The following is a 17,040-nucleotide window of genomic DNA, read 5'->3' on the forward strand; positions in this document are numbered from 1 at the left end:
AATGGAGAACAGGGAAATGGCAGCGACGTTGAACAAATATTTTGTATCGGTCTTTGCGGTAGAAGACACTAAAAACATCCCAATAGTGGATAATCAAGGGGCTATAAGTAGGGAGGAACTTAATTCAGTCACTATCACTAATGGGTAAAATAATGGGATTAAAGGCAGACAAGTCCCCTGGACCTGATGCCTTGCATCCGAGTGTCTTAAGAGCAGTGGCTGCAGAGATAGTGGATGCATTGGTTGTAATCTACCAAAATTCCCTGGATCCTGCTGTACCTGCCCACGCTCCAATCACTGACCTGGGTTATGGTGCCCTCCAATCCAGTCTCCCTTTTCACAGCCGTCTCCCTCCCTGACCGCCTTCGCTGTACTTTGCAGTGGCATGCTGCCGCACCTCCGCTCCTAAAAGAATGGACACACACACACACACACACAAACAAAGGGGCAGGGAGACACACACACTAACAAAGGGGCAGGGAGACACACACACACTAACAAAGGGGCAGGGAGACACACACACAAACAAAGGGGCAGGGAGACACACACACACTAACAAAGGGGCAGGGAGACACACACATACTAACAAAGGGGCAGGGAGACACACACACACTAACAAAGGGGCAGGGAGACACACACACACTAACAAAGGGGCAGGGAGACACACACACACTAACAAAGGGGCAGGGAGACACACACACACTAACAAAGGGGCAGGGAGACACACACACACTAACAAAGGGGCAGGGAGACACACACACACACACACACTAACAAAGGGGCAGGGAGACACACACACACTAACAAAGGGGCAGGGAGACACACACACACACACACACACACTAACAAAGGGGCAGGGAGACACACACACACTAACAAAGGGGCAGGGAGACACACACACACTAACAAAGGGGCAGGGAGACACACACACACTCACAAAGGGGCAGGGAGACACACACACACACACTAACAAAGGGGAAGGGAGACATATACACACACACACGATAACAAAGGGGTAGGGAGACACACACACGATAAAAGGATGCGCGCACACACACACACACACACTAACAACGGGGCAGGGAGGCACACACAGTGTAGTCACTGTTGTAATGTAGAAAACGTGGCAGCCAATTTGCACATAAGCAGGCTCCCACAAACAGCAATGTGATAATGACCAGATAATTTGTTTTATTGATTGAGGGATAAATATTGGCCAGGACACCGGGGATAACTCCCCTGCTCTTCTTCAAAATAGTGCCATGGGATCTTTTGCGTCCACTTGAGAGAGCAGACGGAACCTCGGTTTCACGTCTTATCCGAAAGATGTCTTGGGTGTGATGTGCAGCAGTAGGTCTGTATAAAGTGTATACACAGTGTCTTAGGTGTGATGTGCAGCAGTAGGTCTGTATAAAGTGTATACACAGTGTCTCGGGTGTGATGTGTAGCAATAGATCTATATAAGGTGTATTCACAGTGTCTTAGGTGTGATGTGCAGCAGTAGGCCTGTATAAAGTGTTGCGTCCATGGTGACTTGAGGCACTTTCATCTTGATGCTTGGGTCCGAGTTGGGCGGCGCTCAAATGGACACCTGCAGCCTCCGTGCACTGCTCTCCCTGATTTACAGTGTGATCTGCTGCCGCTCCGGAGATTTGTTGCCGGCTTTATTTGGAGATGATTTGTGGCATGGAATCCTCTTCTGTGAATCAGGCCCAGCATAAGGTAGTGCCTCTCGGGAATTCATTTTGTGCTAGGGCCAGTTCGAAGAGACTGCCAAATAGACAGTTGCCAGACAATATCAACTGCATTCTGATTGGTGTACACACGTTGTTCTGTGTGTTTATAATTAGGAGAGGGGTTGTTTGAGTTTGAAGCGTGTGGACCCTTGCTTCCCCCATCTCCCTGGAAGATTAGCTAGAAAAGCTGTGAATCTGAGAGCTGACAGCTAAATGGGGTCAGCTTTCTGCAATCCGCCCATGCAGATTTGCTTACTCAGCCTGGATTCCATGTATATAGAGCCCCTTTGGGGATAATTTAACCAGATATGTCGGCCCTGTACAAAATATATTGCCACTTTGAGAATCCTTTAGAATCTATCCAGAGGCTCGGAGGCCTATTTGGGAATCCCGGAGAGCAGCAGATTGACTTTTTCAGTCTTCTTGTGACACTCATTTTATTAGCTGTTGAACACAGCAAACTATCTTGGGTTTTCTAATAAAGGCTCAGCTGACTGTGGAACTTTGTGTACTATGTGGTTAGCTGGGGGTTGCTTTTAAGCGGCGGCTGTGAAGACTTGGAGCTGTCTCTGGGATTGTAACACTGGACAAACGAAGGCATTCCAAAGGATGAAGATGCAGGATTTGCTGACACACTTGGCGCTCAGCAGAACCAAAAAGCTTGTTTTGCTAGTTAATGTCTACTGGTTAACTAATGTTGGCTCACCACTTTGACTGCAGACGTAACCTAACCAAGGTAGAAGCTGACCGGTCCAAATATTGCATTTTAAAGATATATTGTCAATAGGGACTGGAAGAAAACACGCAAAAAAATCCCTATTAGTCCAGAAATACTTCACATTTTCAGATGGCTTGTTAATGTTTGGGGATGAAATCCAAGTAAATTAATTGAATTGCTATATTCCCATTAATCAACTGAAGTGAACCTTGCTGGTGTTTTGAAGTGTAAGACCGCCGTTTCTTTAACTGAATATCTTGTCTGCTCCCTTCACAGTTGCCATAGATGCCTGTTGAGCAGAGGAAGTTCTGCCCAGACTTGAACTGAATTTACAACATTGCCTGCTGCAAACATGGGTAAGTGTTTTTGCTCCTTTTCCTTGCAGCTGACCCCTCTTAAACAGTTTAACTCCTTGATGGGCCATTTATTAACATGTACAACTGACCTTACCAGGAGACAGGATTATCCAGCCAGGACACTTTAGCAAGCCATGGTGTTGTTTGAAATGCAGCATCCTAAACCTTGAGCTGTTTAAAAAAAAAATTCAAAATTCCTCCCCCACGCCCTACCCCCCCCCCCCCACACCCCCTAGTTGAAAGCATTGACAGTCCAGTTTCACAAATCACCAGCAGTTGCTCCTTTCTTCTTGTGTGAGAGAAGTCGGTGAGTCTCGACATTTTTGACTGAAGAGTCTACAAGTGGGAGGGGTTTGGAGCGTAGCAAATTAAACCGCGGGTCATTACATCCAGGTCACTTTGCGCTTGCCCACTTTGAGCAGGAGGCCCTGGACAGTGATTAGGAATGGGAATGCTTTCTCTATTGTTTGTTCCCCTCCTAGAGGTGTTGAAGGCAAAGGTGGAGATCAGCCAACTCAGCAGAGTCCGGATCAAACAGAGCCCCTGCTGGTCTATATAGGTCAGCCCTCTGGTTAGCAGGTAACCCTCATTCAGGAAAGAGCTTGATGCTGCAGTGGAAAATTATATGCTGGCTATTATGGGAAGGTGAGATCAAATGGAATGTAGGGCTGCCTTCATGAAATCCATGTTCTGCTCTTGTGCTGGGCTGGGAATCCATCGATAGCAATGGACCGTTTAAGCTGTGGTGCAGTCATGTTGTACACTATAGGAAATGTGTGTCCCCACGTTTTTTTGCATTGCATGTTTTTTTTTCCAACCCCCAGAATCGCTCCCTTGGCAAGACGGCTAATTGTTGACCTTCCAACCCTTCAAGATGTCGGTGTCTGCCTATTAGGAGGTGTGCGAGTGACTTGCCCTGACTTGCCCGCTGGCCGATAATCTAGACAAAATTAGAAATTTGGGGAATTAAGGGGGCCAAATTTGTAATTATTGGTGCTTACGTGATTTTTTTTTTTGAACAATGTTTCCTTTTTAATTTCTCTTGCCTGTCTAGTTCGCAATGGCAGTTAATATTCATCTGACTGTAAAGTTTAGGGTATTCACACTAGCAGTAGCAACAACAACTTGCATTGATATAGCATCTTTAACATAGCAAAATATCTGAGTGCCTCACAGGAATGTTATCAGATAAAATTTGATACCAAAATATATAAGGAGATACTTGGACAGGTTACCAAAAGTTGGGTCAAAGGTCTTAAGGAGCATCTTTTTAAAAATTCATTCCTGGGATGTGGGCATTGCAGGCAAGGCCAGCTTTTATTGCCCATCCCCAATTGTCCTTGAGAAGGTGGTGGTGAGCCGTCGCCTTGAACAGCTGCAGTCCGTGTGGTGAAGGTGCTCTCACATTGCTGTTTGGGAGGGAGTTCCAGGATTTTGACCCAGTAACATTGAAGGAACATCGATATATTCCAAGTCAGGATGGTGTGGAACTTGGAGGTGGTGGCGTTCCCAAGCGTCTGCTGCCCTTGTCCTTCTAGGTGGTAGAGGTTACGGGTTTGGGAGGTGCTGCTGAAGAAACCTTGGCGAGTTGCTGTTGTGCATCTTGTAGATGGTACACACGGTGCGCTGGTGGTGGAGGGAGTGAATGTTTAAGGTAGTGGATGGGGTGCCAATCAAGCGGGCTGCTTTGTCCTAGATGGTGTCAAGTTTCTTGAGTGTTATTGGAGCTGCATTCATCCAGGCAAGTGGAGAGTATTCCATCACACTTCTGACTTGTGCTTTGTAGATGGTGGGAAGGCTTTGGGGAGTGGGGAGGTGAGACACTTGCCGCAGAATAACCAGCCTCTGACCTGTTCTTACAGCCACAATATTTATGTGGCTGGTCCAGTTAAGTTTCTGGTCAATGGTGACCATGCCCCCCCCCCCCCCCCCCCCAAGGATGTTGATGGTAGGGAATTCGGCAATGGTAAGGCCATTGAATGTCATGGGGCAGTTGTTAGACTCTTATTGGAGATAGTCGTTGCCTGGCACTTATATGGCGTGAATGTTATTTGCCACTTATCAGCCGAAGCCTCAATATCATTCGGTCTTGCTGCATGCAAACATGGACTGCATCATCTGAGGAGTTGTGAATGGAACTGAACACTGCAATCATCAACGAACATCCCCACTTCTGACCTTATGATGGCGGGAAGATCATTGAAGAGCTGAATGGTTGGGCCTAGGACACTGCCCTGAGGAACTCCTACAACCATGTACTGGGCCTGAGATGTTTGTCTTCCAACAACAACAGCCATCTTCCTTTGTGCTGGGTATGACTCCAGCCAGTGGAGAGTTTGAGTAGGAGCAGGTGTAGGCCATTCAGCCCCTCAAGCCTGCTCCACCAGTCAATAAGATCATGACTGATTCTCTACCTCAGTGCAGGAAAGTGCAGTTATCATCATATCCCTTGAAGCCTTAATATTCAAAAATCTATCAATCTTTGTCTTGAATATACTCAACAACTGAGCAGTCATGCTCTTCCTGTGCTATGTGGGAACTCGGGGATGACTACTATGTGTGCGGGAAGTGTATCCAGCTGCAGCTCCTGTCAGACCGCATGATGACACTGGAGCTGTGCATGGATTCACTCTGGAACATCCGCGATGCTGAGGATGTTGTGAATAGCATGTTTAGTGAGTTGGTCACACCGCAGGTAAAGGTTACAAAGGAATATAGGGAATGGGTGACCATCAGGCAGTACAGAAGTAGGAAGATAGTGCAGGAGTCCCCTGCGGTCATTTCCCTCCAAAAGTGATATACCACTTTGGATACTGTTGGGGGAGATGGCTCATCAGGGGAAGGCAACAGCAGCCAAGTTCATGGCACCATGGGTGGCTCTGCTGCACAGGAGGGCAGGAAAAAGAGTGGGAGAGCTATAGTGGTAGGGATTCTATTGTAAGGGGAATAGATAGGCGTTTCTGCGGCCGCAATCGAGACTCCAGGATGGTATGTTGCCTCCCTGGTGCAAGAGTCAAGGATGTCTCGGAGCGGCTGCAGGGCATTCTGGAGGGGAAGGCTGAACAGCCAGTTGTCGTGGTGCATATAGGTACCAACGATATAGGTAAAAAATGCGATGAGGTTCTACAAACTAATTTAGGGAGCTAGGAGTTAAATTAAAAAGTAGGACCTCAAAGGTAGTAATCACAGGATTGCTACCAGTGCCATGTGCTAGTCAGAGTAGAAATAGCAGGCTAGTTAAGATAAATACGTGGCTTGAGGAATAGTGCAAGAGGGAGGGATTCAAATTCCTGGGACATTGGAACTGGTTCTGGGGGGGGTGGGACAAGTACAAACCGGACGGTCTGCACCTGGACAGGACCGGAACCGATGTCCTAGGGGGTAGTGTTTGCTAGTGCTGTTGGGGAGGTTTAAACTAATATGGCAGGGGGATGGGAATCTATGCAGGGAGACAGAGGGAAGTAAAATGGGGGCAGAAGCAAAAGGTAGAAAGGAGATAAGGAAAAGTGGAGGGCAGAGAAAGCGAGGGCAAAAATCAAAAAGGGCCACATTACAACATAATTCTAAAAGGATAAAGTGTGAAAAAAAAACAAGCCTGAAGGCTTTATGTCTCAATGCGAGGCGCTTTCGTAATGTGAATGAATTAACTGCGCAGATAGCTATTAACGGATATGATGTAATTGGGATTACGGAGACCTGGCTCCAGGGTGACCAAGACTGAGAACTCAACATCCAGGAGTATTCAATATTCAGGAAGGATAGACAAAGGAAAAGGAGGTGGGGTAGCGTTACTTGTTAAAGAGGAGATTAATGCAATAGTAAGGAAGGACATTAGCTTGGATGATGTGGAATCTGTATGGGTAGAGCTGGTGAACACCAAAGGGCAGAAAATGCTAGTGGGAGTTGTGTACAGACCACCAAACAGTAGTAGTGAGGTTGGGGATGGTATCAAACAGGAAATTAGGGATGTGTGCAATAAACGTACAGCAGTTATCATGGGTGACTTTAATCAACATATAGATTGGGCTAACCAAATGGTGGAGGAAGATTTCCTGGAGTGTATAAGTGATGGTTTTCTAGACCAATATGTCGAGGAACCAACTGGAGAGCTGACCATCCTAGACTGGGTGTTGTGAAATGAGAGAGGATTAATTGACAATCTTGTTGTGCGAGGCTCCTTGGGGAAGAGTGACCATAATATGGTAGAATTCTTCATTAAGATGGGGAGTGAATCAGTTAATTCAGAGACTAGGGTCCTGAACTTAAAGGTAACTTCGATGGTATGAGACGTGAATTGGCTAGGATAGACTGACATCGGTAGTGGGGAAAATGTTGGAATCAATTATTAAAGATGTAATAGCAGCGCATTTGGAAAGCAGTAACTGGATTGGTCCAAGTCAGCATGGATTTATGAAAGGGAAATCATGCTTGACAAATCTTCTAGAATTTTTTGAGGATGTAACTAGTAGAGTGGACAAGGGAGAACCAGTGGATGTGGTGTATTTGGACTGTCAAAAGGCTTTTTTAACAAGGTCCCTCACAAGAAATTAGTGTGCAAAATTAAGACACATGGTATTGGGGGTAATGTATTGACAGGGATAGAGAACTGGTTGACAGGAAGCAAAGAGTAGGAATAAACGGGTCCTTTTCAGAATAGCAGGCAGTGACTTGTGGGATACCGCAAGGTTCAGTGCTGGGACCCCAGCTATTTACAATATACATTAATGATTTAGACAAAGGAATTGAATGTAATATCTCCAAGTTTGCAGATGGCACTAAGCTGGGTGGCAGTGTGAGCTGTGAAGAGGGTGCTAAGAGGCTGCAGGGTGACTTAGACAGGTTAGGTGAGTGGGCAAATGCATGGCAGATGCAGTATAATGTAGATAAATGTGAGGTTATCCACTTTGGTGGCAAAAGGAAGGCAGAATATTATCTGGTGACACATCAGGAAAATGGGAGGTGCAACGAGACCTGGGTGCCCATGGTACATCAGTCATTGAAAGTTGGCATGCAGGTACAGCAGGCAGTGAAGAAGGTAAATGGCATGTTGGCCTTCATAGCGAGAGGATTTGAGTGCAGGAGCAGGGAGGTCTTACTGCATTTGTACAGGGCTTTGGTGAGGCCACGCCTTGAATATCGTGTGCAGTTTTGGTCTCCTAATCTGAGGAAGGACATTCTTGCTATTGAGGGAGTGTAGCGAAGGTTCACCAGACTGATTACTGGGATGGCAGGACTGACATATGAAGAAAGACTGAATCGACTAGACTTACATTCACTGGAATTTAGAAGAATAAGAGGAGATCTCAGAGAAACATATAAAATTCTGACGGGTTTGGACAGGTTAGATACAGGAAGAATGTTCCCGATGTTGGGGAATTCCACAACCAGGGGTCACAGTCTAAGGATAAGGGGTAAGCCATTTAGGACCGAGATGAGGAGAAACTTCTTCCCTCAGAGAATTGTGAACCTGTGGAATTCTCTACCACAGAAACTTGTTGAGGCCAGTTCGTTAGATATATTCAAAAGGGAGTTAGATGTGACCCTTACAGCTAAAGGGATCAAGGGGTATGGAGAGAAAGCAGGAAAGGGGTACTGAAGTTGCATGATCAGCCATGATCATATTGAATGGTGGTGCAGGCTCGAATGGCCTACTCCTGCACCTATTTTCTATGTTTCATCCACAGCCCTCCTCGGTAAAGAATTCCAAAGATTCACCACCCTCTGAGTGAAGAAATTTCTCCTCAACCCTCTTATTCCCATTGACTTCAATTTTTCTGCGGCTCATTGATGCCACACCCGGGCAAATGCTGCCTTGATGTCAAGGGAAGTCATTCTCACTTCACCTCTGGAATTCAGCTCTTTTATCCAAATTTGGACCAAGGTTGTAATGAGGTCTGGAGTCGAGTAGTCCTGGCAGAAACCAAGCTGAGCATCGGTGAACAGGCTATTGGTGAGTAAGTGCCGCTTGATACCACTGTCGACGACACCTTCCATCACTTTGCTGATGATTGAGAGTGGGCTGGTGGGGGGGTGGGGTAATTGGTCGGATTGATTTATCTGGCTTTTTGTGGACAGGACATACCTGGGCAGTTTTCCACATTGTCGGATAGATGCCAGAGTTGTAGATGTACTGGAACAGCTTGGCTAGAGGTGGCTAGTTCTGGAGCACACGTCTTCAGCACAACAGCCGGGATGTTGTCGGGGCCCATGGCCTTTGCTGTATTCAGTGCGCTCAGCCGTTCTTTGATATCACATGGAGTGAATCGAATTGGCTGAAGATTGCCTTCTGTGATGGTGGGGACCTCAGGAGGAGGCCGAATGGATCAACCACTTGGCACTTCTGACTGAAGATGGTTGCAAACACCTTCGCCTTCTCTCTTGCACTCACATGCTGGGCTCCATCATCATTGAGGATGGGGATATTCATGGAGCCTCCTCCTCCCGTTAGTTGTTTAATTGTCCATTCCCATTCACGACTGGCAGGACTGCAGAGCTTTGATCTGATCCATTGATTGTGGGATCACTTAACCCTGTCTATAGCATGCTGCTTCTGCTGTTTAGCATGCATGTAGTCCTGTGTTGCAGCTTCCCAGATTGACACCTCATTTTTAGGTACACCTAGTGCTGCTCCTGGCATGCTCTTCTACACTCCTCATTGAACCAGGGTTGGTCCCCTGGCTTGATGGTAATGGTCGAGTGAAGGATGTGCCGGGCCATGAGGTTACAGGTTGTGATGGAATACAATTCTGCTGCTGATGGCCCACAGTGCCTCATGGATGCCCAGTTTTCAGCTGCTAGATCTGTTCTGAATCTATCCCATTTAACACGGTGGTAGTGCCACACAACACGATGGAGGGTGTCCTCAGTGTGAATACAGGATTTCCTCTCCACAAGGACTGCTCAGTGGTCACTGCTACCAATCCTGTCATGGACAGATACATCTGCGACAGGATTGGTGAGGACGAGGTCAAGTAGGTTTTTGCCTCGTGTTAGTTCTTTCATCGCCTGCTGCAGGCCCAGTCTGGCAGATTTGTCCTTCAGGACTCAACCAGCTCAGTCAGCTGTGGTGCTACCGGGCCACTGTTGGTGATGGACATTCCAGTCCCCCACCTAGAGTACATTCTGTGCCTTTGCTACCTTCAGTGCTTCTTCCAAGTGGTGTTCAACATGGAGTACTGATTCATCAGAGGGAGGGCTGTAGGTGGCAATCAGGAGGAGGTTTCTTTGCTGTGGTGGGATTTGAACCCTCATCTCTGGATCATTAGTCCATGCCTCTATTACTAGTCCAGTAACATAACCACTAGGCTATCCTTTCCGTTTTACAGGAGGAGAGAGGCGGAGAGGGTAAAGGAGGTAATTCTAGAGTTTAGAGGCTCGGCAGGTGAAGGCACAGCTGCCAATGGAACGAGGCCACTGAGGGATTTGAACATCAGAATGACAATTTTAAGTTTGAGGCGTTGGTGAACCGGGAACCAGTGTGGATCAGCAAGGACAGGGGTGATGTGTGAATGGGACTTGGTATGTGTGTTAAGAGAGTTTTGGATGAGCTCAAGTTTAACGGAGGGCCCTGCCAGGAGAGCATTGGAATATTTTATTTTGGGTAACCTGGGCATGAGTGAGGGTTTCAGCAGCAGGCGAGCTGTGGCAGGGGCGGAGACGGAAGAAGGTGGTCTTGGTGATGAAGCAGGCATGTGATCGGAAGTTCAGCTCGGTGAAATGATATGCTGAGTTGTGAACAGTCTGGTTCGGTGACTCGAACACTTTGTGGCGGAGCCAAAGACGGTGGCTTTGATCTTCCCAATATTTAATTGGAGGAAATTTCTGCTCATCCAATACTGGATGTCTGACAAATCTGAGGCAGTGGGGGGGTCGAAGATTTGAGACTGTGTGCACTTCCTGTCGTCACGTTTAACTTCGTGTGTCGTGATTTTATTACATTTTCTTGCACCTCTGTCATGCCTGGGTATTGTCCATCTAGGAAAAGCACCCATACTTAGCTTTTCAGTCCTCCAACCATAGGTAACACTGTTAACCGCTAAAGCTGTATTTCCCAGCTATGTCCACAACCAGCTCTCCTGCTACTAAAAGTAAGGACATTTGTAATGCTTTAAGAAAGGATGCAACTTTTACTTTTCGAATACGTAGTCGCTTCATCCAGCCAGCAATTAATGATGCAGGCCGTGATCCTTACCAACGGATCCATTACAGACCCAATCCACTTCCGGACCGGGGTCAAACAGGGCTGTGTCATCGCCCCAACCCTCTTCTCAATCTTCCTCGCTGCCATGCTGCACCTCACAGTCGACAAACTCCCTGCTGGAGTGGAACTAAACTACAGAACCAGTGGGAAGCTGTTTAACCTGCGTCGTCTTCAGGCCAGGTCCAAGATCACCCAATCTCTGTCGTCGAGCTACAGTACGCGGACGACGCCTGTGTCTGCGCACATAGAGAGGCTGAACTCCAGGACATAGTCGACGTATTTACTGAGGTGTACAAAAGCATGCGCCTTATGCTAAACATCAGCAAGACAAAGGTCCTCCATCAGCCTGTTCTTACCGCACAGCACTGTCCCCCAGTCATCAAGATCCACGGCGTGGCCCTGGACAACGTGGACCACTTCCTGTATCTCAGGAGTCTCCTATCAACAAGAGCAGGAATTGACGACGAGATCCAACACTGCCTCCAATGTGCCAGTGCAGCCTTTGGCCGCCTGAGGAGGAAAAGAGTGCTTGAAGACCAGGCCCTCAAACCTGCAGCCAAGCTTCTTGGTCTACAGGGCTGTAGTAATACCCGCCCTCCTGTATGGCTCAGAAACATGGACCATGAACAGTAGACAACTCAAGTTGCTGGAGAAATACCACCAACGATGTCTCCGCAAGATCCTACAAATCCCCTGGGAGGACAGACGCACTAACATTAGCGTCCTCGACCAGGCCAACATCCCCAGCATTGAAGCACTGACCACACTTGATCAGCTCCGCTGGACAGGCCACATAGTTCGCATGCCAGACACGAGACTCCCAAAGCAAGCGCTCTACTCGGAACTCCTTCACGGCAAACAAGCCAAAGGTGGGCAGCGGAAACATTATAAGGACACCCTCAAAGCCTCCCTGATAAAGTGCAACATCCCCACTGACACCTGGGAGTCCCTGGCCAAAGACCTCCCTAAGTGGAGGAAGCGCATCCGGGAGGGCGCTGAGCACCTCGAGTCTTGTCGCCGATAGCATGCAGAAATCAAGCACAGGCAGCAGAAGGAGCGTGCGGCAAACCAGTCCCACCCTCCCTTACCCTCAACAACTATCTGCCCCACCTGTGATTGAGACTGTGGTTCTCGTATTGGACTGTACAGCCACCTAAGGACTCATGTTAAGAGTGGAAGCAAGTCTTCCTCGATTCCGAGGGACTGCCTGTGATGATGATGAACGATGTAAATATTGTTGTCTAAATCAGGCTTTGGGGAGAGTGGGCCAGTCTGTAATTAAAGAAATGAACGTGGCGGAATAAAATGTAATTGGGCCTCGGAGGAGATGCTCCACCTTTTCATTAATAAATGGGACCCAATACAATGCAACTCAATCAGGCTTCAGGGAAAGTAGACCAGTGCAATTTAATCAATAAGTGGGCCCTGGAGAGATGAAACCGAGTTTCAGAGACAGCAGGACAGCCATTAATTAATTAATTAATTAATTGACTAACTCAGTAATTAATTCATTCATCCTCACTTCACTTCATCACCATCACGTCATATCCTCTTAAGACTATTTCCCCAGACTTTGTCAGCAGCACAAAGCCATCTACTACTATGTTAGTCATCAAATGTTCACTTCATTATTTAGTAGTTTTCTGCTGAAATGCCTTATTTAAAGCCTTCACTATTCCATTGTAAATATTGGACGGTGTATTTCCTAGGTAAATGCAAACTTTTACTGCAGTATTTTCGAATATCCTGATGGTGCAGTGTTTAAAAGCTTCCTATCTCACGAACTGATCTTGTCATCTGATCGGAAAAAGGGCTGATTTCTGTAAGCGCTGTACACACTGATCCTCTCCCGGGTCACTCGAGCCTAGATGGGAATGCATGACGGTGCAAGATAGCAACTGAGTAACGGGCAAGTTAGGTGGCAGGACTGAAAGATTCAAACAAAGGCACATCCTGGCTGACTTAAACACAGCTGCTGTGTGTATGCTGACCTCAAAGCTACTTCTGATACTCGAGTAAGATAACATTGATCAGGACATTGATTGGTTCTCTTTTAAGGAAAAAAATAATAAGCTTATCTGCTGCTCAGATTATACCAAAGGCATACTTTCACTTACAGTGCATGTTAGATACAGAGTAAAGCTCCCGCTACACTGTCCCATCAAACACTCCCAGGACAGGTACAGCACGGGTTAAATACAGAGTAAAGCTCCCGCTACACTGTCCCATCAAACACTCCCAGGACAGATACAGCACGGGGATAGATACAGAGTAAAGCTCCCTCTACACTGTCCCATCAAACACTCCCAGGACAGGTACAGCATGGGTTAGATACAGAGTAAAGCTCCCTCTACACTGTCCCATCAAACTTGCACTTAAGCTAGCTGCAGGGAGGGCTACAATGTGACCTGATGGCTGTTCTCTCTCTATCCTATGAAGGGTCCTTGATGGTTGCTCTCAGTCTCAGCAACGCTGCTGCTAACAGAGCAGAGGACCGAAGGAGCGCTCTGAGACCGTGTGCTGATGCTGCAATGAGCTAGCCATTCTTTTTTGTCCTTGTCAATTTTAAATCCATACATGCATTTGAGTTCAGCAACAAATGAGTAGTTTAATTTAATAAAACAAATTTTACCTTAAAGGTGCTATATAAATATCTGTTGTTTCTTCATATATAACTTCAGAATGGTATTCTGTGAACTGAACTGTTCAGATGATGCTATCTCCGTACGTGCTGACTGCCAGAATCGCACTAATATAAATATCTTGATGCTGCTGCAAATCATTTTTGTGAATTCCAGCTGCATCTATATGTGAATTCCAGCTGCTCTCCAAATTGTGGAAAATAAATTATACAACTGTCAGGAAAGTAGTGAAGAGAAGACTGAGGGGGGCTTTAAAATTATGAACGGTTCTAATAGGATAGACGTAGAGAAGATGTTTCCACTTGTGGGCATCCAAAACTAGGGACAGTAATATATGTTAGCCACTAATAAATCCAATAAGGAATTCAGAGAAACTTCTACATTCTCACCATTCTCTCAGTAAAGAATAGTTGAGGCAATTAGCATAGATGCATTTAAGGGGAAGCTAGATACGTTCATATGGGGAAAAGGAATAGAAGAATATGTTGATGGGGTGAGATGAAGTAAGGTGGGAGGAGGCTTATGTGGAGCATAAACACCCAGGAGATCACATGGCTGCGGTTGGGCTGGAGCGTAGAATGTTTCAGTGTAAGGGGTGTCGTAGTTGTGTGAGGGGGACTGGTTGGGCTGGGTGCTCTTTGCCCTTCCATCATTGTTCATAGGTTTATATGTAACCTTTGGGGCTGCTGACTGAGGGCTGCGCCGCTCTTTGTCGGCCGGCGTGGACACGATGGGCTGAAATGGCCTCCTCCTGCGCTGTAAATTTCTATGTTTCTATAGACCTGTTGGGCCGAATGGCCTGTTTCTGTGCTGTAAAATTCTATGTATACCAAAGAGCAGAAGTTGACTTTAAAGTGTGTCAAATTTTAGGAACCACTCTTTAGGAAGAATGTCAAAGCCTTGAAGAGGGTGCAGAGGAGATTTACTAGAACGATGAGGGGCTTCAGTTTTGTGGGGAGAAGGTTAAATGGAGATGTTCAAAATTCTGGGGGCTTTGATAGAGTAAATAGGGAATAACTGTTACCACTGGCAGGTGGGTCTGTAACCAGAGGGCACAAATTTAAAATAATTGGCAAAAGAACCGAAGGGGAGATGTGGATAAAATATTTCAAGCAGTGAGTTGGGAGGAGAACCAATATTAACTTTCAAAAGGGAATTATATATGTACTTGAAAAGGGAAAATTTGCAGGGCTATGGGGGAAGAGCAGGGGATTGGGACTAATTGGATAGCTCTTGCAAAGAGCTGGCACAGACACTTTGGGCCGAATGGCCTCCTTCAGTGCTGTAGGATACGATAATCATTTATAGCTTCGGATTACATTACAACTCTGGTTTCACTTAACCCCTCAGATGAGCAGGAAGCTTTAAAGTCCATCATGAAGGACCTGGTAGCCCTGCAAATGGGACGAAGGAGCCGAATGAGCGGCTATGACAGCGTGAAGAGCAAAGCCAGTGTCCATGCCAACAAGCAGGTGAGAGGAGCTCACTGAAATGGACCAATTCTTAAATGTTTGAACTGAAGTAATATCTTTACATGACATTGGCAAACCATACCCTCATTAACGCACAAAATTTCCATTCTATTGCAGAATGATGTTCGAATAAAGTTTGAACATAATGGTGAAAGAAGGTATGTGATTTTGCAATGTCAGTAAACTAAGCCAATTACATTTGTTTGTAGCTTTCAAATGCCCAGTATATATCGTGTGTAATTTGAATAGGAGACCACAAAACATGAGGGATTCCTACTCCCAGGTTTACTTTTTTTTAAGGCATCTTAAGCTGTATTCTGTTTTGAAGTCAGGCTGTGCCCCGTGATGTATAAAAGGCCAATGGTTTGGAGCAGCACTCAACCAGTGCATATACTGTTTACAGAAAATGCCATTTTCTCCTTGATTTAAAAAGGCTGACTTGCACAATGCTGCAGCTCTGATTTCATTTTGCTGACCTTTAACACGGCTCCATTGTGTTCCTGAGGTTAGACTGTCACTTTCTGTTTCCTCGTGTTCTGTTGATTACAGTTCACTGTTTACTGCACTTTTTTGGCGTATTGGGAGCAATCTGGTTCACTGACCAATTTTGGGAGCAAGGCGTGGATTTTCTGATCCGGCGTGAATTCCACTGGATGAGTGGCAGTGCAGCTTTTTCTCACCTGCCATGCTCCGACACTCAGGCTCACTTTAATGTTTGAGCTGAGCCTCTTGGTGCTATTACAGTCCAGGTCGGTCGCCTTCCCTCGGTGGGGGTAGGGAGGGGAGAGGTTAATCACTGTGGCACCTCAACAACAACAACAACAGCAACTTGTATTTATGTAGAGCCTTTAACGTAGTTAAACGTCCCAAGGCGCTTCACAGGAGTGTTTTAAGACAAACAAATAAATTTGACACCGAGTCACGTAAGTAGAAATGACAGCAGATGATCAAAAGTAAGTTTTAAGGAGCGTCTTGAAGGAGGAAAGAGATGTAGAGAGGTAAAGAGGTTTAGGCAGGGAGTTCCAGAGTTTGGGGCCCAGGCAGCTGAAGGCACGGCCACCGATGGTTGAACAATTATAATCGGGGATGCTCGAGAGGACAGAATTTGAGGAGCTCAGACATCTCCGGAGGGGCGGGGGGGGGGGGGGGTGGTTGTGAGGCTGAAGGAGATTAGAGATATGGAGGGATTTGTAAACAAGGATGAGAATTTTTTAATTGTGTAGTGTGCTCGGCAATGCTGCCTGAAGAAAATAAGCTTGATATATTTTTTAAATATACCACTTTGCCTAGTGTGATTGATTGCAATGACAATGCAGCACCTTGATTTTTGTGCAGCTGAATTCCTGGTGCCCGGTGTTGCTAAGGCATTAACGATGGTAGATGTGTTGGATGATGTTGTCCACCATTAACATTTAATCCCTGGACATATTCAGCCTGACTTCTGGTGTGAAAATCCCAGAAGTAGCAGCAGAGCCTGGGTAATTATGGAATGGCACCCCACTGCATTTCCTGCTCCCACCCAGAAAATGTCAGAAGACCAGGTGGTGAAATTATCACCTGAACCAGGCAGGCCCGCAGTGCTGCAGGTACAGTGAATGATGCCCAGTCAGTCTGGCTCATTGATGGGAGCCGGAACGGCAGATTTATTACTGGGGGCCAGGATTCTTTGCACTCAGCTCCAGGTAACCCTGCAAGTCAGTGCTCCAGCAGTTACGGTGGCACAAGCTGAGCAAGCAGTGGGAAGCTTACCAGAGCTCTACACTGACCAACTGCCTAGTGTAAACTGGCTATTTCCAGCAGTATCCTTGCACAGACTTTGGGTTCCCATGACTTGGCTTTGCCTAAGCTCTCCGAGCGTGGATAAGCCCCGTGGGGAGAGTGTGTGCACTCCAAAAAGCCCAGCCAGAAACCCACAC

At 46.6% G+C, this 17,040-nt stretch overlaps 1 protein-coding gene across 3 annotated transcripts in view; it reads left to right on the forward strand.

Moving 5' to 3' along the window:
* Positions 1-17,040, forward strand: part of map3k3 (mitogen-activated protein kinase kinase kinase 3) — a 170,075-nt gene that overhangs the window by 29,216 nt on the left and 123,819 nt on the right. For 2 of the 3 annotated variants that reach the window (XM_070864088.1, XM_070864090.1), the window contains exons 2-4: positions 2,731-2,810; positions 15,003-15,124; positions 15,242-15,282. In XM_070864088.1, the coding sequence (XP_070720189.1) occupies positions 2,807-2,810; positions 15,003-15,124; positions 15,242-15,282 (167 nt within the window). In that variant the 5' untranslated portion in view covers positions 2,731-2,806. Of the gene's footprint in view, positions 1-2,450; positions 2,473-2,730; positions 2,811-15,002; positions 15,125-15,241; positions 15,283-17,040 lie in introns of those variants that run through there. The other variant, XM_070864091.1, reaches the window with a different exon arrangement.

This window comes from Pristiophorus japonicus, chromosome 21 (genome assembly GCF_044704955.1).
Source record: "Pristiophorus japonicus isolate sPriJap1 chromosome 21, sPriJap1.hap1, whole genome shotgun sequence".
NCBI lineage: Eukaryota > Metazoa > Chordata > Chondrichthyes > Pristiophoridae > Pristiophorus > Pristiophorus japonicus.